Genomic DNA, 26,883 nt, shown 5'->3' with positions numbered 1-26,883 from the left:
GAATCTGTTTTGAGTGGGTTTGGGTTTGGGGGGGTTTGTTGGTGTTTTTTTTTTCCTGCAAACCTCAGGGATTTACGTAATTTATTTGATTTTTATTTATTGTTCCCCTAAACTTTTATCTCTAGATATGGCTACAAAATGCAGTTTGTGTAGACCCCTGTTGGCTTTTATTGTTTTATCTGGAGGATGGCACTATGCTCCCTTAGTGAATCGACAGCATCAAAGCAAGTAATTTGTATGGTAATCCAAAAAGAGGTAATTTATTGGCACATGTTAGGTTTCTGGCATGCAAGAGTAGGTGAATGTTCTGCCAGCAAGCTAACGGAGCAGCAAAGCTACTCATGTTTGCAGGACATCTTGCATATTAATATGCATTTTCCTCAAATTCAACCATTCTACCAGTTGAGTGAGCACAGCACAGTCACCCAAGTCTATGCCTCTGAAATGTGCATCTTTTTCTCTTGTAATGTATTTTGTAGCACCTCAGTTCCTGCCAATCTTAGCTGGTGACTGCCATGTGTTAACGATTTTCTTAACACAAAATCAGCTAGCTAACACGGCATCTTTCTGCTTTGGTTAGACCCTGGACCAGGACATAGATTTCAAAGCATGTGGGAGCCCTGCTCCCATTTAATTTTGTAGTCCTCTCATAGTTTTTTCTGTTCTTTTTCAGGCAGGCTGCTTTCTCTCTTGGTGCCACCTTCTTTAAAGTGGAGCAACAGCATTAGAAAATCGCTTGTTTGAAGCATAAGATTGTCAGGCAGACAGCAGGGCACACAAAATAAACCCCCACAGTTTAAAGAGGTTTTTGAACAGCTTGGCTGAATGATGCTTCCTTCACTTCAGCATCTTCTTTACTGCAGCTTTTTGTTGGGTGAGCTCTGCGAGGCTCGAGAGGCTTTCTTCCATCTTGCAGTGTTTTGGGGACCAGACACCATACGGGCATATCCCTGTCTTTGGCTAATGCTTCAGCCTGTGTTTTCTTGTGAAAGGATAGGACTGATTGTGTGTGGAGGCAACTGTGGTGGGAGGGGAGCTGCTGCCTGAAGGAGCAGGTCCAGAGAATGGAGGCTGTGGCAGCAGCAACGCCCAAGAAGCCAGCTCTTTCCAGAGGCAAACTGACAGATTGTTAAGAGATTCATTTTCACTTATGAGCCATGAAATAAAGTTCATATAATAAAGCAATTTACTACTATGCAGTCCCATTGATTTTTATAGGAGTTGCCTGGTGTTTCATAGAAGAATGGAATTCTGCTTTCTTCTGGACATTTCTGATTTGTCTGTCATTCACTCAGTGGTTCAGTCAGGAGCCCACTGAGCTTTTTATAGTATTCAAATGGAAGACATTAGCATAGCATGGGTGCTTTAATGCACTTACATATGTATCTTTTATATGTTCTTATTGATCAAGTCCTTGTATGCTAATAAAGTGCTGCCCTCCCCATTTCCACAGACAAAACTGAAACACAGAAGGGAAACTAAGTGCAAATGTCATATGCAGGCTTTAGCAAAAAAGACTGAATCCCACTTATTCCAAATCTAGCATCCTACCTCTGGGATCATTCTTTTTCCTTTGAGAAGGTTTTTTGCTACTTTTGTAGGTTTGTAGGTGTCAGAGTTGATTGTGCACAGAAGGAGTCTTGTCTGTCTCTTTGTTATTTATGTTCTCTTTGGTTTGGTGAGACTTAATCCTGCTCTGTGCTGAGTCTTGATTTATAATTGGAATTGTTGCAAAGGAGCTAAATCAGGTTCTAGGGTTTAAAAGGCCCTAAAAGCAATTATTAATTTATGAGGGTAAATTGTTGGTAAGATCATGTGAGCATGTGGAAACAACTCTTGGGGTCATTAAAAAACAAGAACGGATTTATTGACTGATCAGATGTCAATAAGCTTCCCTTACAAGCATGGACATTGTATCCTGTGAGACAGTTAGAATGGGCAGGGAAAGCATCTGCTCTTGCTAATACAATATTAAATAGAAATTCTCTCTACTTAACCCTCTTATTAGGTATTGTGTTACTTCGGCTGCTAGCATATTTGCTACTTCTTGGTAAGAGCAAGTAATGAAGTGATCTGTCATTTTTTGAGAACATTTAAATGGCTTGTATAAGAAGGGCTGATACAGCAATCAACTTACATCTGTACAGTGCAAGAGGTGATATCCATATGGGTCCAAATCTTGTGAGGAATGGGAAAAATTTAGTAAAAGTTTAACATCTTAACTGTCAGAGACAGAAAATGGATGTCCTGTCTTGCAGGGGGGATGAGCACAGTTTGCTGATGGCAAAGTTTTATTTATTTATTTATGGGTCTGGTAATACAAAATGTGGAAAGACTTTAGCCTCCTTATGTAATTGTAAGGAACTGAGCAAATCAGGCCCCTCCTGGGATGGCTAAAGCCTTGTTTCTTTGTTTCTCTGTGTTTCTGTTGTGTGTGTTCACTGTAATGAAATTCATGGGTTTCAGAGGCAGAGAGCTGGGGCTGAATTCAGTCATATTACAAATCCCATTCCTCTCACCAGGCTTGCAATGGTAAGGTGCTGTGGAGTTTGGTGGCTCTACAGATGGGGTGCTAAATGGTGTCTGATAAGTAACCAGGAACAGACAGGGAGCCTCTGCAGGGTGACCTGGAAAACCGATGTGGCAGCTGCTTTGGCTTCTGAGCACAACTGTCCCAAGAAAACACCATCAGAAGAAAAAAAGCCATCTCATGGAGGCAAGGAAACAAAAACTTCTGAAAACTGGAACCTGACTCTGTACTTTTACTCCAGTTGAATGCTACTTTCTACAAAGAGGCTTGTAGTAACAAAACTCAGCTGGCTGTGAACAGAGTAAGAGACTATGTAGGATGCGCAAATTGTACAGACCAGGTTCTGTCCAAATGTGAATTTGGCTATAGAAAATGTTAATCTCAAAAAGAATTGGTAATTTGTGAAAATGCAGTTGTTCTGTGTTCACATGAACCAACTGAGCAAGGCCTGGGATTGTCCTATAGAAAGAATAATCCTGATTTTAATTCTTGGTTTTTTTTCTGCTGATGATTTAAATATAGTCAACCCACGCTAGATCTTAATCGATGCATCTGTGGTTCTGTACTTGGTATGAAAAAATCCCCATCTGTAGCACACCCAAGAGAACCAAGGAACTCTTCTAGAAAGTCAGGGCTCTTTGAAATATTCATGAATCTTTAGCAGTTTCCTAAGGTAGCATTTCAAATTCCTTTCATTTTCCTTACTATAACATGTAATAGTTTACAAGATGTGAAACCTTTATTGTCCAACAAGATGAAAATGTCCCCTCCTTTCCTTCACTCCTTACAATGCTGATTATGATTCCTATAATGCAGATGGTCCACTAACAACATGGATTAGATATGCGCAACTGAAATTTTGAGTTTAGGTTGATTTAATGGTGACATTATCTACAAAAGGCTTGAATCCATGAGGTTCAGTAAAGCAGTTTAGAGCATAAGGGGAAGACCTGATGTAGCAGAGCCATTTGTGTAGATTTTCATGAAGTATAAATAAAAACCCGGTAAGAAAGTATAGGAAAACAGTGCTCCGTATCATATTTAAGTAATGGTAGGCCAACAGTTCTTCATGTTAACTGAAACAATATGACACTGAGGTTTGTCTGGATGGGGGACATGGCAAGCACTAAGGTAAATTGCAAGTTTAATGATGTTTTCTGTAAGGACAAGCCCTAAGGGGAATGTCTGACAGTGTGGAACCACCATGCAGAGTAACCTGCTGAACTACTAATTACATTACAGTCAAAATCAATATGGAAAATCGAAGCAAGGCTAGAAGCTATGACACATTCTTTCCTCATACTTGCACTGAGTCACCTTGCTTTGTAACAGAAACATCAAATAACTTGCACGATCTCTCCGGGTTCTTCCGTTTCTGGGCTAGCAGAGCTGAATATGTTTCCTGGTAGGGTTTATGAACCTTTGTACAAAACCAGCAATGTGAAACTGCTTTCGAAATAACTTTCCTATTACTTTTAAACTGCAGAAGGGAATCGGGTTGTCCAATATCCTAATTTTAAATAACCTTTCTTCAGAATAAATCTCAATGTCTCTTTGGTAATAACATGGTTTGTGGCTTTGCACATTTATTGCTGTGAATTATAAAACTTCAATTACAGCATTATTTTCAACAAATTTATTTTAAACCCCATCAAAATATTGATCTTGAGATTGGAAACCCCTCAACATTTTTCGCTACTATACCACATCCCCCTATTTTACAAGGAAATTGATCTGGTAACATGGTCATCTGGCATAGCAGTAAAACAAGGAGTGGAACCATTTCTGTGTTTTCTAGAGAACTTGGAAGCCCATGTAGTGTAAGGGAGTGCAGTTGTCTCTTCTGTGCCATGTAACATTACTGCTTTTCATTGAAAGAAGCCAGGAGGATGTAGATATCGACAAAGGTCTAACTCGAGTTGTAGGAGAAAGCAGTAGCTGGAAACTCGGGACTGAGATCATCTACAGGAGGTTTTTGCCCAAGGTTCAGGATCACCACAAACTATTTCTGAATGTAATACATATTTCTGTATACCTGTCTATTCTTTTTACACACCTGTAGAATTTCAAGGTGACACAAATTGTCCCACAGACATTAGAGCAAATGAAAGGTTTTATGTCCTTGCTCCCTATGCCTTTTCTGGCACAGTAACCCTGGCTATGTCTCCAGTTATTCTGCTTCTGCCCACCTCCTACAGTCCCATTCATATCCTCTGGCTCCCAGCAGTGCTCCAGCATGATGGCTGGTGCTGAATTAAACTTGTCCTTTGTGGCTGATAGAACATCCGTGGTGTCCAGTACTTGCCATGAGGTCAACTCTTAAGCTGTCAAGGGTGTAGCTGCTGTGGTGGACATTTGCATGTGTTCATTTCTAATACCTGTTGGTTATTCCTGTAGTGAAATAGAAAAGTCCTTTAATCTTTCTTTAATACCATTTTCCTGGCACAGGCCCTGACTTAAATACAGCCGTTTTCATTGGCACCACTAGTGCTTTTAATTGGTCATTCTGAGGTGTATCGAGGTGTCTGGCTGTATTCCACCTCCCATTTGTGCTCTGCTCCAACTTTTAAATGAATACTCTGATTCCTTCTATGTCTTCCCAGATACTGATTGTAATTTTTGGCAGTACAGTATGAAACTACTAATAAAGCCGAATCCAGGTAGAATTTGTTTGTGTGTGAGGACACTGCTTAGTATTGTAAACCATCTCAGCTTAATAGCAGCTACCGCATTTCTCACCTGTCACAATAAATGACCAGAACATTGGCTCCCTGTGATGCGAGAGGGCTGTTTGCCTTCAACATGCAGTATCTCCTGTACGCAAAGAGGTCAGGGCTTCTATAATCGAGAGTATCTTGCGTTGGCTGATCTGGGTTATTTGCCAAAATTACTACTTTAGAAAGGTACTTTGCAGCTCCTGCTAGGAAGAAATGAGCTTGTTTTTTTCTATAGGTCAGGGAGAAACTGCAGGTCTTGCAGTTCTCTCTGATACCAGTGGAATAATGGATCCCAAATAGTCTCTGAACTAATTTCACAATCTCATGTTTACACAATTTTGGCTGTTTCGTTCTGATGAACAGTGAATGATACCATTCCTTCATTGATTATGGATGCTGCTTTTTCCAAAATGTCATCTAGGACTTTTTTATTCCCTTTACATAAGGCAGCGTATAAAATTCCCCATGAAGTTTAACCTTGCATTAAAGCTCACCTTTCTTATCTACTTCAATTCACAGTTACAGCCTTAATTGCACCTCCTGGACAAATGTAAAATTTGGGAGAATCTCTCTTTCAAGGGAGAAACTGTGCGAACTTACTAGTGATGAAACCCTACTCAAGGGGAGATTCTGGCATGCAGGAAGGCTCCAAAGGCCCTGGGGGCTGTCCACTCTTTGTGGAGTAAGATGACTGACTCCTAGTCATGTGTGCATCCCATCTACAGAAACGTGGGTTGAGTCAGACCTTGACCAGGATTATGGATGGGAGGTGGTGGTGAACATGGTTCACAATAGCCCTTGGCTGTTATCTCTCTTTGGCTTGTGTCTCTCCCAAATTGGCCATTGTGACCCCTTAGAAGTGATGGTGATACAAAAATACAAGGGCATGTAGTGATAGGAAAAGGGGGAATAGTTTTAAGCTGACAGAGGGTAGATTTAGATTAGAGATAAGGAAGAAGTTCTTCCCTGCAAGAGTGGTGAGGCACTGGAACAGACGTGGCTGTGGCTGCCCCATCCCTGGCAGTGTTCAAGGCCAGGTTGGATGTGGCTTTGAGCAACTTGGTCTAGTGGAAGGTGTCCCTGCCCATGGCAGGAGGGTTGGAAATAGATGATCTTTATGGTCTCTTCAAACATAAACCATTCCATGAGTCTATGAAATGATGTATAATTTTACATTTGAACCAGCAAAGAACGGTTCCAAGAGCTATGGAAGAGAAAGGAAACCTGTTTGAAGGCTGATGATGTGTCAAGTGTACTGAAGATAACTTTTTTTTCTTGCTCTGGATATGCAGCTTTGGGTTTCTCATTCCTTTTACCCTGCTAGTATTTTAGCTGTAACAATATAAATTATTTTCCCTGCATGTAGCAGACTAAGAAGTTCTGTGCACAGACAGAGTAAACACATTTTATGTGCTCAACCTTGAGAAGCTGAGTGAAGGTCGTTTTTATCAATGACTGCATTGCGGCTCCTTTGTCATGAAAACCTGTGGCAAAAGTGGATAAAATTTGTCAGAAACTATGTTGTGGTTTAAACCCTAGCCAGAAAACTTGTTCACTCACTCCCAGTGAGTGGTGCTGGGCTGAGAGCAATCAAGCCCCCCCCCCCCCCCCCGGGGGCTCTCTCCTTCCCCGCTCCCATGAGGGATGGGGAGGAGGATCGAATGAGTGCAATTCCCATGGGTTGAGACAAGAACAGTCCAGCAACCAATGTACAACACAAATCACCACCACTACCACCACCAACAACGATAAGAGAAAATAACAAAGGAAGAGAATACGATACCACCAGCCAAGAAACGAGTCCCACCCAAAAGCCCGTGTCCTTCCGGGTAACTCCCAGTTACCCCCACCCCGGGCATGATGTGCTGTGGTATGGAATACCTCCTTGGCTAGCCTGTGTCAGGCGCCCCATCTCTGCTTCCTCCTGGCTTCCCCTCCTCCCTGGCAGAGCATGAGCCTCACAAAGTCCTTGGTCAGGGTAAACATCACTTAGTGACAACCGAAAACATTGGTATCACCAGCACTGTTCCCAGGCTGGAAGTCAAAACACAGCACTGCACCAGCTAACACAAAGGAGAAAAATGACTGCTACTGCTGAACTCAGGACAAACTAGTTTGTACTTCAATGACAAGTGTATCTCTGTGTTCATTCCTAATTGAAACAATTTTCCTAATGTTCACTGTAAAGCAGAGCTATCTAACTCCCTTTTCAGCTTGGGTTAGAGCCAGTCTTAACTTAGCCCACTGGCATTTAGTAGATTTTAGCAGATTTAGCTGTCGCTCGAGTGGCTGTTGGGGCACGTTACTAAGATTATACATGGTTGCTGTCAAACACACCTGAAGCCTTACTTGGAAAGCTGATCTTTAGTCAACTAACTTGTTTTTGAAGTGAACAAGCCCTTGGCTAAGGGCAGAACAGGCTTTTGTTAGGACTTTCTTGGCCTAATCACATTAGATGTGAACGTGTTATGCTTGCTGTAGTAAATACAGCATCTGCTGTGAATACTGGCTCATACAATACACAATAGAAGCCTTATTCTGCATCTTCCTATTTCAGCAGTAATTTGTCTCTCTGGACTCTTGCTGGAGCTGCAAGTTACCCAAGCAAAGCCCTGCAGCCTGACAATAAAGGGACATCATCAAAGCTGATGAATAAACATGCTGTGTGCCCAGAGATATTGGGCAGGACATGTGAACACCTCAATGGCACCAGTAGCCAATTGCAGAAAAGGAGGAGCTTATTTTGGTGTGAAGAACCTGTGCTGGTAGATAACTTCGTCCCTGTAGGTGACTTTGGAAGTGGCTTTTTCCACACGGTAAATGTGGTACAAGGCAGTGTGTTTCCCGCATCTGCTCAGGCAATACTGTACCCACTAATGTAAGTGCTTGCAGAGCTCGTTTCAAGTGCAAGGTACTGCAACAAGGCAGTACTGTGGCATGTGCCCACACCTTCAGTGGCTGTCTCTTCCCTCTGGCAGGGCAGAAAAGCTGTCTTCCTGCCACCACTGAGCTCTACCCAGACAGCATGCATGGCTTCCCACACCATGGAGGCTGCAGAAGGGAGCATAACTGGTCCTGTTAGGGGGGAAAAAACGTGTATGGAAATGGCTTGGGCTCTCCTTCCTTCATCCCTCCACCTTTCTCACATATCTGCTTGATGCAAAAGGCCAAGAAGCTTTACTGCTCTAGCTGAAGCAGGATTTCAATTGCAACGAATACTGAAAGAGTACATCTACAGAAGGCAAAAGCTGCCATTACTGTTGGTTCCAACCCTGCTTCTCCTTGCCGAAAATGCTGTTGCAGCTCCCTCCTGTTTCTCTGCTGGGCTTTGTTAACAAACTAAACCAAACCAAACCATCACACGTGTGAAAGATCAGTAACTACATTCTAATGCATTTAAGTTTTATTATGCTTCAAATAATTAAATACCACAACCATGACATTAAAAATACAGGCCAAATTACCAAAATAATTGTATTCTGAAGATTATGTACATATTATACATTTTACAGTATCATGTAAACTTTTTTTTTATACATAAATTTGATTTATGGTAGCTTAAAACCCCAAAATACTTGCTGACAAAAATCTTCCCATGAAATGTAAGTACTGTGTCTGGGACACTTAGGAAAACTGCAAAGAACAGAAACCAATTATAAAACATAATATAATTCAGTTAGTAGAAAAATGAATTAAATTACATTCATATTAGAAGTTAAACTAAAACCACTGCTATGCATCATTATTTAACAAGGGAAAATCCTAAACCCTCTTCTTTTATATATTATCACACACTTTGATGGGAAGCTACCGTGTGCCTCATTTCCAGCAATGGGGCAGGGCCTGGGAGATACAGATTCCCAATCTCCTTTTAACATACATTAAATAACAAGGGTTTGTACCAATACAAACATTGTATCTACTCGTGCACTGTGATTATATTCATAGTAGCCTACCAAGGCACAGGTTTTGTGTCATTCCCCCTACCCCCACATTTTGGCATGTGGTACTAGCGATATTCACTGTTCAAAAAGATTCCATGGTATTTGTCTCAGCTATTTTCACACTCAGGGATGCAGGAATCCCTCCAGCATAGACTTAAAAATAAATAAGTAAAAGGAGCTAAAAGCCTTAGTTCAACATCTTGCACCAATCACAGCAATTTGGTCACCACCCCTTAACCTTCTCTCCAGTCTCCAGCAGGCATGTCACCAAGGTGATGCAATTATATTTCTCTGGTCAAATATTTTAATACTAGGAGAACAAAATTGTTCCTTCTGTAAATCTTCATTCATGTGACAGCTGTAGTGTTTTGATTTGGCATAATGGCTCTTCGAGTCTAAATTGGTTTCTAGTTCACATCTCAGCATACCACCACTTGGATTATCTGCTATGTAATGCATGTAATTGCAGTACCTAGGTATGCTCATTAAAATAAATGCATAATTTATCTGTATATAAACAGCTGCCAAAATTAACAGCTGTTAACCTGGCTGTATTTTGAAGGTTTGTAGAACTTGCATATTTTGTAAGTGTTCTGCACCTGTAAAAGGCCTGGTTCTAAATGAGCTAGGCATGTGCTTAACTTCAAAGATTTGAAGAATCTCATGAGATTCTAATGAATGGAAATACCCCAGAGCCTGTACAAGCACCACAGATTGTGCCTTGGCTGCGAGGTGTCCCAGCCGTTAAGTCACAGAAGTTGTGTCATGGAAGACAAGGAGAGCTGAAATGACTAATGGCAACTGGGTGTAGGCACTAGAGATATTCCCTCAGGTGTTGAATGTGTCTGAAATGAGACCAAATGTCTCAGGCTTGGACAAGGTGAAAGTGTATTCCAAAATGGCCTTCATAAAACATGCCCAGAATTACAAGAATTTAACCTATATGATGGCTGTTTATGTACAGCTTTAATAGAAAAGAAATCCTAATCTAGAGTATCAAAATACCATATTCATATAAACATATGAGAGCATCTAATAGAAAAGTAAGAAGTGTAAAACAAACTTTTTTTGGAAATTAAATATCCTAAAAAAGTTGTCGGCTTTTAAAAACCAAAACAACAAAACCAGGGCTTTGAATGCTGAAAAAAGGGAGACTACATCTCCCCTCGTCTATGAGTTTTTGCTGCAACAGCTCTGCCTTCCTCCTCCTCCTCTTCCTCCTCATAATTTTCTTCATGAACTTCTTTCCGGTTGTTTTCTTGGATTTCTTGCTCTTGATCTGCCCCTCTGTTATTCTTTTCATCCGCCTGATTGGGGGGGGGCAGGAACAAACACACAAACAAACAACCCCAAACCAGATTCAGTACTACTGCCTTATAGCTCCTTAAAATGTATTTTAGGCAATGAGATGAAGTTAAGGAAAGGGAGAAATGACTATCAGTGGAGCTGTCAGAGCTGATGGGCAGAAAGAGGAAAAGATTTTCAAAGGCTTCCAGGCAGCAAGAACAATGTGTGGGTGGAAGGATGAGCAAAAAGAAGTTGGGACAGCACGAAACATTAAAGTCTATGATCTAAAGCAAGCTACAATGATTACTATATAATGTCACTGTGAGATGATCACAGTTATAATAAGTGTTTAGTCATGTCACAGAGTTTGGGGGTTTACAGAGTACTTACATTTTCGTCGTTTTCGCCATACGGCTCTTCGGCATTGCGTTCCAGTTGTCTTTTCTTCTCTTCAGTCAAATCTTCCTGAATCTATGAAGCACAGGAATAATGTGTATTTTTAATTTTCTTTAAAAGAAAACAGCAATTAAGTATGTACTGAAGGACTGAAGGGCGGCTTATGCTAATGCATGCATAACAAGCATGCCATTCAACATACCGAGGAAAAAGTCCTTTCCTTTTCTCCTCCAGTTCAAGCAACAGTGCTGACAGCCTCCCTACCCACCCCATTGACCGGTGAGGGCTTACATAACTTGGATTGCTTGGGAGGAGCACAGATAAATCAAAGCCAGAGCTAAAGAGTAACTGGCCAAGGAAGCAGTTTGCCCAGAACAACAGTGTGTGACTGGAGATGCAAATTTAATGAGGTTTCAGTGACCTTCAGAGAGGGCTTGAAGTTTTCAGCAATTTCACCTTGTGCTATGAATGGCTTCATCTTAATTATTGCACAATTAATACCGTGTTGCATGGAAGACTAATGGATTGTAGCATATAAGCATGAGTAACACTAAATGTGTCCAGAAGTGGTCAGCAAAGTAATGGCAAAGACTGCCCAGGTTCTTAGTCAGACAAAGCAATTTGGATTCATCTTGCAGTTATAAAAGATACCAGTGTTGAATGTTAATGGAGATGTGCTCTGACCTGAATCCACATATACTTTATGTCTGTTTTCTTACCTCCTCTTCTCCCTCCTCCTGGTATTGCTCATCCACATTATCTTCCTGCTGGTCAGGATTTCCTGCCATCTGCAGAAAGATCATATAAAAATTGAGTTCTCTGTGCATGCCTATTAACTTTTAGAAGACTGAAGGTTAAAGCTTCTTCTTCTGGAAATGAAACTTTGTGAAAAGCTAAAGTAACAACAATAGTGTAAGAAGTTATAGCGCATTCATTAGCATTAATGATAGCCCAGCTACATGATTTAGAACTGCCCTAAATTAAAAAGTAGAAAGAAGAATGATTATAATAGAAATCACTTCACAGAATAAAGCAAGACTTTCCATATTAAGCAGGAAGACAACGAAATATTCACACGACTAAAGACTAATGCCATATAGATTATCTCTGCCTAGAGGAGTTTACAGTATAAAAGCAGTTGAAACGCGCAGTGTTCACTGGAATGGCGGTAGAAAAGAAAAGTGGCATCACTGCTCACAGTCGACTGAGTGTGATGGCATGGAAGTAGCGTACAAAGGATTTGTGCAAAAACATGACAATTGTATGAATGAGTGCTCTCGCAGGGGCTTGTCTGAAGGTAAATACAGGCGTCCTTTCCCTTTACTGACCACCAAGTGCTCTTCCATTCCTGGATGTTCTTGTTTCTGACTGGTTTGCTTGTGCTCTTCATTTTCATTTGGTACATTTTCTTCTCTCTCTTGCTCAGCTTCTTCAAATTCATCTTCTCCCTGATTGTTGGGGTCATCAGCAGGATTCACATCTTCCATGGCTGCCTTCTGTAATTTTCAGAAATTAATATTAAATATGTATTTTCACCTCACAGTCAAATTCCATTTCACATAAAAGCTACCTTAGCACAAGCTACATTAGAGCCAACTCCATGCCCACTGAAACCACCTGGAATCTTCTTACAGGCATCAGGGTTCACTAGATTAAGCCGTAGCCAATACAGAAGCATCAGTTCCTGAAAGGAAAGGTACCTCAGCGCGGAACACAGACAGAACTGCAGCATGGGTATGTGTCTGCTAAAAACCTAATTGAATCTGATGACTTATTTCACAGAGGCTGTTAAACTACTTTTGTTTACTGACTATATGACAAGTGACAATGCCCGATAAGAGCAGGTGAAAGAAGGTAAGAGCTGAAATACACATGGCTCAAAAGAGCTGATGTGATCTTTCAGTACGAGCCTGCCCTGCAATATTGACCTTGTCTATGTCTATAATAAAACAAGAGAAAACGATACTCGCTTTTCATCACATGCTGCCCTTCAGAAAACGTGGTTTTTTTTTTTCTGCTTACCATTCAGTAAAAGTAGTTCTGATATCTTTATAGCTGACAAGTAAAAGATGCCTTAGAAATACTAAACAATTTAATTTGCTGGGGGGGGGGGTGGGGGGGTGGTGATAAAGATGATATGCTTCATGTTCCACACCACCAAATAAGGTAGAATTTATGGGATGATACAGGACTGCAATCTTCGGTATCCAGATCTCTGTACAGTTGGTATGACAGCTGTGTCCAGTGCTGAGGTACATCTTCTTGCAAGATCTCACACTTCTGTACTGACTTCAGCTGGTTTCAGTGGCTACTGAGTTGGCTCTTACCTTGGCAACTAATGATAGCATGAAAAATACCATCACCATTCTGACTGACAATTCTTTTTAAGTTTAGCTGTTCAAGTCCCAGCTAAGTCCAAATCCTTTATTCCATGTAAAGTACAGATCAAGGCATGTAGAAAAAGAAGCAACTTGCTTCGAACAAGGAAGCACTCTTTTTTTTTTTATTTCTGCCCAAATCAATAAGGACAACTTTAAATAGACCTTAGATATCTTCCTACCAGATCTGCACTTCATTTTATTTCTGTAATGCACAATTATGTTAAATGAGACTTCTGGTTTTTCACTCCAGTAATGACCGCAATCCATAGCATCTTAATTCATACTCACAGATTGATCAGCCTGCTGATTTTCTACTTGATGTTCTGGTTCTTGCTGTTCATTTGCATTATTTTGATCATCATCTTCACCTTCATCCTGGTGCTGGTTGTCACGTTCATAAGCTGACAAATTTTTTATGTTATTATTGTATTACAGCAGTTTCTGGTTAGCCTTTCTAAAAGCCTCCTATATACCAACTTCCACATGTGCTTTTAAGAGTAGGTAGCTTTTACCTAAAAAGTTTACCTAAACATGTAATTCTAACAGAACTGGTTTACTGCTAGTAGGAAACTTGGCACTAAAAGAGTATATAATTTGAAGGATCAAACAAAATCATAGGCAGAGCCTATCCTAGTAGCTCAATCAAAAGGACACTTTTGCTTTCAGGAATATGGATATGATCTTTAGTAATTCCTGTACTTCACTCAATCAGCTCACCCAGTGTTATATGAGCTACTGGTTTTAAATTGCATGTTTGTATTTCACTTGAATCCAAACTGGACATGAAATGAGTATTACAATCTTGCATGAAAGACAGTACACAGGGAACCTCTGAATATGCTAGGGACTAAGTTTTATCTTACCTCCTTCCTCTTCCTGAATACCTTGCTCTTCTTCCCCCTGTACAATATCGTGGTCCACATTATCATAATGAGCCTGTTGGCTGAGAAAATTCAATGCCAATACATCATTTCAGTTTCAAAATGTGTGTTTCTGCTTTAATAAACACACCTTCCTACTGAATCTCTGTCTTTCCCAACTCCTGCCAGAATGAGTACCATGAAGACCTTATTGTGGCCTTTCAGCACTTAAAGGGGACTTACAAGAAAGATGGGCACAACTTTTTATCACAGCCTGTTATGCTATGACAAGGGGTATGGTTTTACACTAAGAGGGGATATTCAGACCAGATATAAGGAAGAAAATTTTTTTATGATGAGGGTGGTGAAAACACTGGCACAGGTGGCCCAGAGAGGAGGTAGATGCCCCATCCCTGGAAACATTCAAGGCCACGCTGGGCAGGGCTGTGAGCAACCCGATCTAGTTGAAGATGCCCAAGCTCACTGCAGGGGATTGGAGTAGATGAGCTTTAAAGGTCCCTTCCAACCCAAACTATTCTGCAATTCGATAGATTGATGGGATCTGCTTTGTATTTGTAAAACTCCTAAGGTAGTATATTCTGTAATTAAAGTATCAATACTATGAACTGGACCCCTCTCAGATAAAGGGTCTTAAAGACAGACTACACAATTGGTTACTTTGATGAGTAAGCAGTTTTAGCTTTCATCTTGAAAGGGATTTACTTGTGTGATTGTTCTTGCAGGACTGAATATTTTGACTATCAATTTAAAAAAGGGTTTCTCATACCAAAATCCTTTTAGAACACAGGTCAAGTTAATGTTTCAGTGTTTCAGCAAAGAAAATGGGCTTAAGATTCAGAAAGACAAAAAAGTGTCACTAACAATTTTAAAATAAGCAGAAGCATAAGGAAGCATGACAGAGAGGGTGAAAGGCATGCAGAAGATACAATACAATGAATATAACTGCAATCACAGTAACTTTGACACTAACAGGATGTTGGTTTCTCCTGAAATCATGCTTCTGTCTTTACAATGCAAATAATATTAGTCACTCTTGTCCAGAAAGTCCTAGTGGAATTACTTAAAAACAGTGTCTCACGCTTAAGAGGAACTTTAGCTTAGGTAAACGAGTATCTGATATTGGAGCTCCTCAGTACTACCAGATCATAACTGCTGCTCAGTGGAAAATAATTACTTATTTAAAGCAAGCTTTAAGACAAGGGGCATTGTAAGCCAGAAGCTCCTAACCTCTCCCAAGGATGTGCAGGGCAATATGCACTCCAGACTTCACAGGCTTCCACAGTGGAAGGAATAAAACAGGAAGGAAAAACCTTAGAATAGCTATCAGGTTTATCCTTGGAAAGGAGATGAGGCTCACTGAACTTAATTTCTGGGTAGTCTAGGTTTATAGCATTAAACCACACTCTTTTCAAAAGGTGGTATGGCGGATGCCATAAAACTTAGAGCACAGACCATGACAAACTTATGTAAAAGAATTTAACCTTAGACGGCTTTTATAGAGTTTCTCTCCTTGTTCTGCCTGTTTTTGCAGTTGGAGCTCTCTCTCTTGAAGCTGTTGATGCTGTAACAGCTGTCCTCGCAGTCTTTGCTGGTGTAGTGATTCCTGATATTCTCGTAGCTCACTGGCCTCCTCAGCCCTCTTGGCTGCAAGATGTTGCTGCTGTAGTTGCTGTTCATAAGCTGGTTTATGTCTATTTGTTACAGCTTTCACTGATGTTACCTGTCAAAGACACATGTTAGTCATAGATTAATCATAATTTCACTGATCAGAAGCAAGCATGCAGAAGCCTGTCAAGAGGGAAAAAAATACGAAGACGCAATATGCAATGGGCAAAATTACATCAAAGTTATTTTAAGTTTTATTGTCACTGCTTAATTAGTTTTTTGAACATAAACTGAAAGTGCTGGGGTATTTGTGGAGGACATGGGGAAGGAAGAGTAGATGGTGGAAGGGGGCAGCCAGGCTTTTCTTACACATCAAAATAATAACTAACCCAACATATTACCAGTAAATTTTGATGGCTGGGAATTAAGACAGCAAATAGGGTTTCTCTGAGCCATTTTTTATAGTCAGCAGTAATTTTAACTCCAGTTTCACAGCTTAACTTGTTGTGAGTGTTCTAATCCACTGCGTCTCTTAGAATCATAGAATAATTAGGGTTGGAAAGGACCTTAAGATCAACCCCCCTGCCATGGGCAGGGACACCTCACACTAAACCATATCACCCAAGGCTTCGTCCAACCTGGCCTTGAACACTGCCAGGGATGGAGCATTCACAACATCCCTGGGCAACCTATTCCAGTGCCTCACCACCCTAACAGGAAAGAATTTCCTCCTTATATCCAATCTAAACATCCCCTGTTTAAGTTTTAACCTGTTACCCCTTGTCCTGTCACTACAGTCCCTAATGAAGAGTCCCTCCCCAGCATCCCTATAGGCCCCCTTCAGATACTGGAAGGCTGCTGTGAGGTCTCCACACGGCCTTCTCTTCTCCAGGCTGAACAGCCCCAACTTCCTCAGCCTGTCTTCATACGGGAGGTGCTCCAGTCCCCTGATCATCCTTGTGGCCCTTCTCTGGACTTGTTCCAACAGTTCCATGTCCTTTTTATGTTGAGGACACCAGAACTGCACACAATACTCCAGGTGAAGTCTCACAAGAGTAGAGTAGAGGGGCAGGATCACCTCCTTTGACCTGCTGGTCATGCTCCTTTTGATGCAGCCCAGGATACGGTTGGCTTTCTGGGCTGCAAGCGCACACTGCCTCCTCATGCTCATTTTCTCATTGACCAGCACCCCCAACTCCTTCTCCACAGGGCTGCTCTGAATCTCTTCTCTGCCCAACATGTAGCTGTGCTATTCAACAATAGCTTCTCATCACACTGGAGTCACACAGTTATTCTGCTAGGTGAGTATTAACAAAGCCTACGGTGAGATCAGTAAAATGTATTTTCCACTGGAGATGCATCTGCGATGTAAACCCAGGATTTGCTGGCTTTATTTAGAGCTGCAAAAAGCAAGACTTGCCACTGCTGTGCACTGATTTCCCTGGGCTATTTTAGTCATGTTCATCTTGAAGTTAAAATTCCCTGTCAAACAACAACAAACATTTAGATGGAAAGGTATTTACAGAAGGTAGGCATATCTGACAAGGAAACAAGTTGCAATTTGCCAAGATGCATCAAATTAGTAACGCAGGACAGCTCTCTATCAAAGTCATGAAGTTAAGCCTCCTCATTAGCTATCTTCTTCCCCATCAGCTACCACAGGCCTCAAATTTAAAGGAGGAGATGGAATTCAACCTGACTGCTCCTTTTTTTCCCATCTGTTACTTTTTATCAGCAGAATTAATGTTAACTAAGCTGCATTTGGACAGCACTGCAGTATATGTGTGCTGAAGCTGAGCCTGAATCCTATGCATACAAGTGCTTTGAATCCCAAATTTTCTACAAATATGACAATTTTATCTAAAAACCAAGATGTGCTCTGAATCCCAAACTTTCTGTAAATATGACACTGATTTTACCTAGAAACAGGCAACTGCAATACAGGGCCAGCAATCAGATGCCTCCATTTAAACAGCAAGTCTAATCCAAGAGCTCTGTACCTCTGAATGAATATGATCACCCAACATGTTAGTTTCCTCTTCTTTCTGTTCCTGTTTTTTCCATTCATGCTCTTCTGGAACCTGATCCTGTTCCTCCTCTAAGTGCTCCGGCTGACCTGCCTGCTCCATTTCTTCTTCTTCAAGTTCTTTTTTACGTTCCTCTTCAACTTGATCAACATGTCGCTCATCACCCTCTCCAGCTTCTTGTTGCTCCTGAGTATTTAGTTCTTTGGCATGCTGGCCCTCATTAGGCCTTCTTTGCAGATGAAAAGGCTCAACTCTGTCATCTTTTTCCTGGGTATTTATTTCTTCTCTCTCTTGTGGCTTCTCATTCTGTAAAACATACACACAATTATGTGTGCATAGAATATGGATTTCATATTTTCATGAGAGCCAAGGACCAGAGAGGAATGCCTTTATTCCAGACTGCAGTAGCACAAACCTGTCTTCAGGGTAGCCAAATGCCTGATTTGGAACAAGCTACCCATCCTGCCACATGCTATTCTCAGCTCTGCACAGCTACACAAGGTGTTGCATAACTGTGTCATAAAGTAGGTCAAGCCTCCTTTTATCTGAAGTGGAACAAAACCTCTTACAATTCTGTGTCTACAAGGGAAGCTTTGTATTTTCGTTTCCCGTAGGTTCTGCTGGCCAAGAAGTCTTGTAAAACAAAACCACAACTGATTTGGTAACTTTCAGACTTTACCCACAACTTTGCTGTTTATCTTTTTGAACAGTGGACAATGTGCCCATTTTAAACATAATGACTTTAAGTGTGCCACTGAAACTTCACAAAACTCACAAAGACAATTTCTTCAGAACCTGCTAAAGCTCTTCTGTAACATGAGATAGCTGAAGTCTTACAGACTGCTTATTCAAAAAATTTCAAAAAATTAAGATTTTAGCAACTTAAAACAGCTACATAAGCCAGTTTTAAGTGCATTTACAGCCATGTGAGAAAACATCATAAAAATATTTTTCTCTCACTCATTAAACTGTTCCTTACTACTTTACTCAAGAACTGACTAATTTGTACAATTAAATATAAGTTTCTAATAGTCATTAAGCACATAGCTAGTATTTTGCTGAATAAGAATCACTTCCTATAGGGTCAGTAGCCAGTCAGTACTTTATACCTCCTGCTCTTCAGTCGCAGCTTCACGGTGCCCTGGGAGGTCACTGCTGGGAGATGGCGCTCGCACCTCTGGTTGATCATTTGGTTGTTCTAACTTCTCAGGCTGTCGGAAACTTGGTATTTTGTTGAGTGTGTCCTTCAACTGTTTGTATTCCTCCACCTGTGACTAAAGTCAGCACATTAGAGGGTGTCAAAATTAGTTTCTTAATAAAATATAGTCACCTTGGAATAAACTTGCTGCCAAGACATGTGGCAGAAAGACTCGATATTCACATGAGAGCAAATACTAGGGAGAAGAGATGGGAGCTTTTAAAATTGGTCATTTCCACACGCTAGGTAACACTGATCACAATCTTTTCAGCCAAAGTGCACATGCACACAAAGTGTATTAGAAAAATCTCTGTGGGACAAAGACAACAACTTGTTTTATTCATGCCAAGCAGCAGAATTATCTAAAAGAGATGATGCACTTTTCCTGGCAGACTAAAGTGAAGGCAACTGAGAACACAGCTTCTTTGAGGCAGAAAGAAGTGCAGTTCTTTCAGAAACAAGCAGTCTTAAAGTAAGTATATATACATGTAATGAAAATGCCAAATCCTTCACATTTAGACAGGTGTTACACAAGACAACAGCCAACATACAGAATTGAGGCAAAGAAAGTCATAGTACACTGGCGGTGAAAAGGAAAAATAGCAGAAAAAAAGGAAAAAGAAGAGAAAAAAAAAAAAAAGTAAATTTCTAACGTCTTCCTGAAATGCAACAGTAAAATGTTGTAATTTGATTTGCTGTTTAACTTCGTACGAGATGAGGGTATTCTTAAAATGCTTTAAGGTCCAGTATAAGAATCCAGGCTGGCTGGTGCACCAGTCCCTGTCTATACAGCAGAGGTACAAGAAACATGATCTTGTAAAGTAAGATTTTTGAGATGACCAGCTGCATATACAAAAGGTGGGTTTCTTTGTTGTTTCCATGGAGGTAGTGGCTATATTTACCACCCATTCTGAAGGCAGAGGTGCATTTCATAATCCTGTTAAAAATTCAGGTTAAAACCTGGCTACAGGTTCCACTCAGTGACTGTGTATGTCATTTTGTGTGTTATGTGATATCATAGCAATCAATAGTACAGCAGACAGGCATGATGCATTGATGTACAATGCATAATACTCATACAAAACAATATCCACAGTGCTACAGATTGACATGATGCAATGCGTAACAGCTCCAAAGCTAGACGCACCTCAAAGCATCTTCAAAAGACTATGGCATCCATTAAAACAGACGGGCCTAAAAGCAAAGCAGAATGCAAAGTAATTACTCTTGTCATTCCAGAGGGATACTTCTGCTTCCTGATTAACTGCTGGAGAGTCCAATAAGAAATTTTAGAGGAAAAAAATAATATTTACTTAACATTAAGACTAACTTACTAAAATAAGACATACTTACTCTGATTATTTGTTTCCCCCCACTCACTGACTATGCAGAGAGGATAATGGGCTGGGATATTTAAACAGTGCATGTTCAGATCAGAATTCAAGTATTCCGTTCTGCTGCACGAGTCACAAAGCTGAACATTGCAATTCAAGGCCATAGCTTAAAAGGCATTAATACTGGCAGAAAGGCAGGGTTTATAAAAATATATAATGAATCTGTCTGCTCTCTGAGCAATGGAAAAGTACAAAGATTGTAACACTTTAAAGATTCAGGTCACAAATTCATTAGTGCGGTATTGACTACTGATATTTAATGTCTAGAAAACACTTAGAAATAGAGGGGTCATTTACTGAGCTGTGTTTCTAAGCAATAATCCTTTCTGAACTTTTTATAGATGGTTTACAGGAGAAACCATGCAACTGTGCTAAATATCTTCTGTTCTGAAAAAATGTGCAATCTTTTCTTAAGAAAAGGTTCTCCATGCTCTAAATGCCACATTCTGATGGCAGATAGGCTTTGTGTGACACGGGTTTTCTAATTAAAGAACTGAAACAAAGCCAGAAGTATATGGAGCTTCCCTCTGGATTCGGTGAACCTTAAATCAGACCCTGCATCTGCCCTTGTGGAATTTCAGATGTTAGCAGATACATACCAAGTATCTAACGTGGCCAGTGGGAAAAGAGTTTAAAATTAGCTTCCAGCATATTTTAGTAGTGGAAATTAGGATTCTTCATATACTTACTCTATGAGGGACTTTCGTGGTCTTTCCCTGTTTTTTTTATATCTACACATATTGACATGCTCAACAAAGAAAACGGGGTGGGGGGAAGAGCCAATGTTTTAATGCTGTGAATGATTTTGTGGACCATGAAAATACTTAAATGAGGAAAATTAGTCAGGAATAAAAATAACATCACACTGCCTCACTGCCTTTCCCTCCAGTCTTTCACCAAAAGTCTTCCTCTGCTCCAGCATTATTCCTACTTTCAGATTCCCTGTGGCCTACACAGCTTGTAGTAGCACAGCTGACTAAATTTGCAGTAGCCTACTAAAGCTTGTGCTTCATGGATAGTTCATTTGAAAATGACATTTAAGAAAGGTAATATTGCCCCTTGTTTTAAACTGTTTTGGGTTCCACCTGGAGTTTACATTCCTCCATATCTACTTCTGCTGCACTGATGTATATATATATACATGGTTTATACATAGCGTTATAAACCTTCCAGTCTACACAAAAAGAGACTTTATAGTATACCAGCATCCAGGTCTTTATAAGGGATACATGTGAATGTCAGTGTGTGGGATGTTAAACTAACAGAAGTTCTATCAGAGAAGACAGAGGAAGGAAGGTATCTGACAGCTCTCAGTGAAGCACAGATACTTTTTTTTTTTTTAATCAGTAATGCATGCACTCTGGGCCTATAACACAGGTTTTTATTTTCTGACAGCCCTATGATTTGTTGCAGCTTATTCTTAAGAGCAACCCTTTAAGTCATGCATTTCCCTACAGTGTGCAGCATGGTGCTGGCTGCAGATTCCCCATGCGAAAGGCTACATGCATAACATTACAGTCAGCTGAACTAGAAGAAAGAAGTTTTAGGAAGGTTAGAGCTAGTAGAAGCTGCTTTCCTTTCTGACCTGTGCAGCAGCTAGTGCACTCTTGTGGTCTTCCAATGTCACTACAAGTTGGTTGTGTTGGGAGAGTAAGTTCTTATGCTGTTGCTACACAAAAAGAAGAACATTACATGTTTCACATAAAGTTCATTCTAAACGTAAATTAGGTAGTCTGGGGGATTTTGAACTAGGAAGGTAATTCAATTTATTTAGAAAAGAAAATCCTGAGTTGGAATGACAGCATTTATTTAACATGGAATACATAATTAAACAGAGAAAGCAAGCACACCAGGAAAGAAAACTTGGAGGCCAGGATTTGCATAACTGAAATAAAGTTAAAAGTTGGAGTAGCTGTTGATGAACAGTTTAAGAAAAAAAACAAACTGGAAAACATAAATTTCAGCAAACGTAGTTTGTCAGAACACAATTTTTAACTTGCAAAAACAAATTTCGAATTTCTATACTGAATACTTACTTCTCCCTTCACACACACACACACACCCCCAGTTTTGCGGTCTTTAAATGAGCATGTACCTTAAGTGCAAGTGGCAAAAGACAAGAAATCCAGTTCAGCCATATTTCTCTCCTTTTTGCCAAGTAACAGAAATTACAAGAATTCAGCACGGCCCATTTCTGGCTTGTTAGAACTTCAGAAAATTTCTCAGTTTCATAATGGTCTTTAAAGTTCTCCTCAAAGCAAAGCCTACCTTGACATCTTGTAGCTGGGTGTGAATGTCTTGGTGAGCTTTTCTCAACTGTCTGTTCTCCTCTCGTAAGTTATAAAGGGATTCTGTTTAAAAGAAATGACATACAGAATTTAAACCCAGTCAGATTTATACTACTAAATTAAGCATCAAAATTAAGACTATAACACAAACTACATAAAATGCCACACACATAAAATAAACACACATTATAAAATAAACCATATATATAAAAATCATATATATATATAAACCAGGCCTATAAAACGCTTTATATTTTCAAGCATAAAACTGTAAGAAATTGTTTAAATTTTATGTTAGTGCATCCAGTCTGCAACTGGAATTATGCATCACTGTTCACACTGGGGACTGCAGACTGCAAAATTCATTATGGTAATGTGAATCTTTAAAGGGCAGAGAGGAAGCCACCCTCCTCTCTTCCCCCACATTGCATCTGGCGAGTGAGAATTTCATGTCATAGGACTAAGCTATTCTTTTGGAAGAGGTGCCCAGATGGCCAGCATACTAAAAAAGCTTTACATTCTGGGACAAGGGAGAGGGACTTCTCTTCCCAGTTCTTACATTATGTTGATGTAGAATATTGCAAGCAGACAAAGGCAAGCTCTTCCCACACTCCAAGCTAGTAGGCTGCAATCCAGCTCAGTCCGAGAGCTAGCTGTATGACTTCACTGGTATGGTGCCAAGGCAGAACTAACAAACACAGCCTCTGCCTGCAAAATACTGTGCAGACAAAACTGCAGACAGCTCCAAAACTAACTCATATGTTAGTGACACATGGCAGAAAGCAGCTGAAGGCCCTTCACGGGGAAAACCTATCCTTTTGTTCTATGCAATTGTGTAATTAGGGTGAAAGAGAGGCCTGTGAACTGTAAAGAACCTCTCTAATAAGAAACTGGATATCAAGAGTAAAAATAAATGAGTTTCATCACCTAAGTATAGTGCAACATGTTTCATAGAAGCTGATATATACATAAAATGAGGTCTAAAAAGTATATAAAGTCACCTCATAAAGAGGCACAATTAAATCTCTGATTGAAGTGGCAAATATTTATCCATTGCCTTTGAATTACAAAAAAAAGAGTAAAGAGGCAAACCTATTTTCCAGGTTTACACAAGTCTTAGAACTAAAAATGAGAAACTGGATAAACCAGCCTGTGACACTTGATGGGCTTTTACCTGCTGTGTTTCCTACTGTTTCTCTAATATAGATAGAAACACGAAGCACACATATGAATACATTTCAGAAACAGGCCCCAGAAAATCATCAGTAAAATGTAACTTATCAGGAGGCATAAGATGCATAATAACCTGTTAGCAAGAACAGAGAAAATGCCCTTCTGTCTCACATCACACGAAACACAATGACAAATACACATTTTAATATGGGTGGCCAGACACAGGTTAGTTTTACCCTTCAGCTTAGAGATCTCCTGCTCTTTTTCCTGCTGCAGTTGTAAGTATCGCTCCTTGTGATCACTGAATGTTCTGCTAAACTCTTCTCCTTGCTTTCGGTGATCTTCCTCAAGGTCAGCATGCTGTTTCTTTAGTTCTTCATGTTGACTCTGCAAATACCAAGTTGGGACACTAGAACAGTACTGTATCTGCATATCTAGCTAATATTGTCTTTGGCAATTTGTAAGTCCAGATGAATAGGAAGCATTCATAACAAGAAGTTTATTATTCAAAGCATGTATATCGCAGCTCCTTTCAAACACAAAATGATCTCTGCAATGAGTAGTCAGTTCTAGGGCTGCATCACCTCACCTTGCTGTTGCACTGTCTCACTGGGAGCTGCTGAATGTGTGTAAGAAATGCCTTACATGCCAAACTATGTAAAGTCTGAGAAGTCAGCATTCCATACAAGTAACACACTCGATAAGATTAAATTACCCACTGAAAAGCCTGACTAAGAAAAACTGTAGTAAATCATCTTTTAACAGTACTGTTGTAAGAGGAAAGCACCATCAATGGACTGACACTCTAGAACGAACTACCAGCAGCCAGTGAGGCCGTATCTCCCTAATGTAGCAGAAGAGCTGTGTCCTATGAAACCGGCTATGTCAGCTACCTACCTTCAACATCTGGTGTTGTACACTCAGTGCACTGTACCGGCTATTTGAGTCTTGCTGTAAAACAAAAACAATAGTGTTAAACAGAGTAATACCATCATTCCTCTAACCTCTCCACATGCAGTTATTTAGGAGTCACAAGCCAAAGGACCTAACTCCCCAGGAAACAAATCTCTCCACTTGCTTTGGAACATTGCAAGAACATACACTTTGCACTTACTGCAGCAGCAATGTTTTTTAACTTGGGTTACTCAGCTCACAAACTGCTCCTCAGTTTCTACAGATAGTAGTCATAAAATCCTAATTTACTCGCTTTTATAAGGAGTTCTCTACAGGTTTCTGGGTCTTTTGCCAGACACAGCTTTCATTCCAGTATTTGGTATATAAAACAAAGTTTCTTGACATTTTTATACTTTGCAGTTAAAAGACCATGCATTAGAAAGTTGTCACTGTCCTTTTCTCTGTGGACTAAGCTACAAAAAGATTTCCAGTGCCTTCTTATTCTTTCTTCCTCTTAAAAATAGTAAAATTATGTTTGAACTACCATATATAAACAGGAAGATATTTTCTAAATTAATTTTCTGAAAAAAATATTAGTATTTCCTACTACAGCTCAAATAATCAGGAACTGCAGAGCACTTAGACAAGCAGATTAGAAGCCAGAGCTCCTTCAATTAGTATTTTGTAAGACCTTTTCCTTTGATGAGTTAAAATTGCAAAGCATTCTCTTTTTCTTGCAACTCAAATAGCATCAACTATTAAAAACTTGTACTGGGAATGATGGCTTACCCTTCCTTTATTTAGCGTTTCCTGTGCTTCTAGTTTATAAACAAGAAAATCTATAACATAAAAGGGAAAATACTGATGAAAAAAAACCCCAGGAAATTACAAACTGTACTTAAATAACATAACTGTTGCATACATAAACTCTCTTAAGATCTGGATACTTATGCAGTTAATTTTCTAAAAGAGCTTAAAAAAAAACCCAACCCTGCAGAGCATTTAACAAAATGCACAAATTTTGAAAAGAATATTTTCATTTAAGAATTTCATAGTTCCATAAAATATTTTCATTAAACAGTTTCATATCTTAGTGTAAGACATCACAGGCTCAAGACTATGGATGGGTAAATAGATCTGCTGCATGAACTCTCCTAGTGAAAGCCCAGTATCATTCAAAAGGAAAAGGACATTTATAAATTGTGTATTCTTGTCTTAGGATAAACACCTATATACTTAAAAAAATGTGAAAGTCTAGGTTAAGTTTAAATGAAACAAAAAATTCCCCTTTTGTGCCTTTATCCTCTTTTCAGGATTTGAAAACACGGGCTCAGCTTCACACAGCAATAGGACAGCTCTACACTAGATGGCACCAGAAAGCCATCGAGAACGGCATTGTAAGAGTAATTTCTCACTCGTTTTTAATCTTTGCTTAGTAGTTGTTTTAATTCAGCGTCTTAGTCCTCAGTTTTAGGAAGAATACAGGCGTTACTCTGGAAATTGTGGTGAATTTAGAGCAACAGAAGACTCAGAGAAAATTCAGGGGACTGCATTCTGCTGAAGTTTCCTAGAGGGTAGATGTGTAAGAAATTAGACATGTACAAACACTTCCCCTGCACAAATACCTTGAATGTAGTTTTAGTTAGAATAAAGTATGTAAGCATGTGTAAAAACACTGATTGAGAGTCTAATTTCACACTGATGAACAGAGGGAAAAAATCCCATGGTTTTGGTACAAGTTTTAAATTTGCAGCATGCCAGAACAGGATTTACACACGCCCACACTCCACATACATGTAAAGTTTATGTACACTGATATACACATATTCTCTGTGTATACTATGCTATGTTGCAGGGATCTGCAAAAAGTACTAAAAAGATTATTACTTTTTAAAAAGATTGGATTAAATAAGCAAATAGAGATTTACTAAAAAGATCACCACAGCTCTGCCAAGGTGGTCCTGCTAATGTGTAGCACGTTGAAAACTTATTTAAAATCAAACAAAATCCATCTGAAGTTACTTTCTAAAATAATCAAGTGATCTTAAACGTTAAAGTGAAAAGCACATCCTTACCTTCTTTTGCTTTCTTATGTTCAAGCCTTTCCTTTTGTAATGACTTTTCTAATCTTGACCTGTGCTCATACACAACTGGAAGAGAAATTTTGT

At 39.8% G+C, this 26,883-nt stretch overlaps 1 protein-coding gene across 1 annotated transcript in view; it reads right to left on the bottom strand.

Annotated features, from left to right (window-relative positions):
* Nucleotides 1–8,707: 8,707 nt before the first annotated feature.
* Nucleotides 8,708–26,883, bottom strand: part of GOLIM4 (golgi integral membrane protein 4) — a 32,339-nt gene continuing 14,163 nt past the window's right edge. The window contains exons 2-16 of the mRNA XM_057411614.1: nucleotides 26,791–26,865; nucleotides 25,505–25,554; nucleotides 24,719–24,772; nucleotides 24,058–24,208; nucleotides 22,629–22,711; nucleotides 21,946–22,029; nucleotides 18,878–19,042; nucleotides 17,742–18,074; nucleotides 15,618–15,856; nucleotides 14,119–14,198; nucleotides 13,544–13,656; nucleotides 12,203–12,370; nucleotides 11,594–11,662; nucleotides 10,869–10,949; nucleotides 8,708–10,498 (exon numbers count right to left, since the gene is read on the bottom strand). Coding sequence (XP_057267597.1) covers nucleotides 10,346–10,498; nucleotides 10,869–10,949; nucleotides 11,594–11,662; nucleotides 12,203–12,370; nucleotides 13,544–13,656; nucleotides 14,119–14,198; nucleotides 15,618–15,856; nucleotides 17,742–18,074; nucleotides 18,878–19,042; nucleotides 21,946–22,029; nucleotides 22,629–22,711; nucleotides 24,058–24,208; nucleotides 24,719–24,772; nucleotides 25,505–25,554; nucleotides 26,791–26,865 — 1,898 coding nt within the window. The 3' untranslated portion in view covers nucleotides 8,708–10,345. The remainder of the gene's footprint in view (nucleotides 10,499–10,868; nucleotides 10,950–11,593; nucleotides 11,663–12,202; nucleotides 12,371–13,543; nucleotides 13,657–14,118; nucleotides 14,199–15,617; nucleotides 15,857–17,741; nucleotides 18,075–18,877; nucleotides 19,043–21,945; nucleotides 22,030–22,628; nucleotides 22,712–24,057; nucleotides 24,209–24,718; nucleotides 24,773–25,504; nucleotides 25,555–26,790; nucleotides 26,866–26,883) is intronic.

This window comes from Pezoporus wallicus, unplaced genomic scaffold, assembly GCF_028554395.1.
Source record: "Pezoporus wallicus isolate ANWC-B61680 ecotype Strahan unplaced genomic scaffold, APGP_CSIRO_Pwel_v1 contig_6899, whole genome shotgun sequence".
NCBI lineage: Eukaryota > Metazoa > Chordata > Aves > Psittaciformes > Psittacidae > Pezoporus > Pezoporus wallicus.
This window is presented reverse-complemented; position numbering and strand designations above follow the sequence as displayed.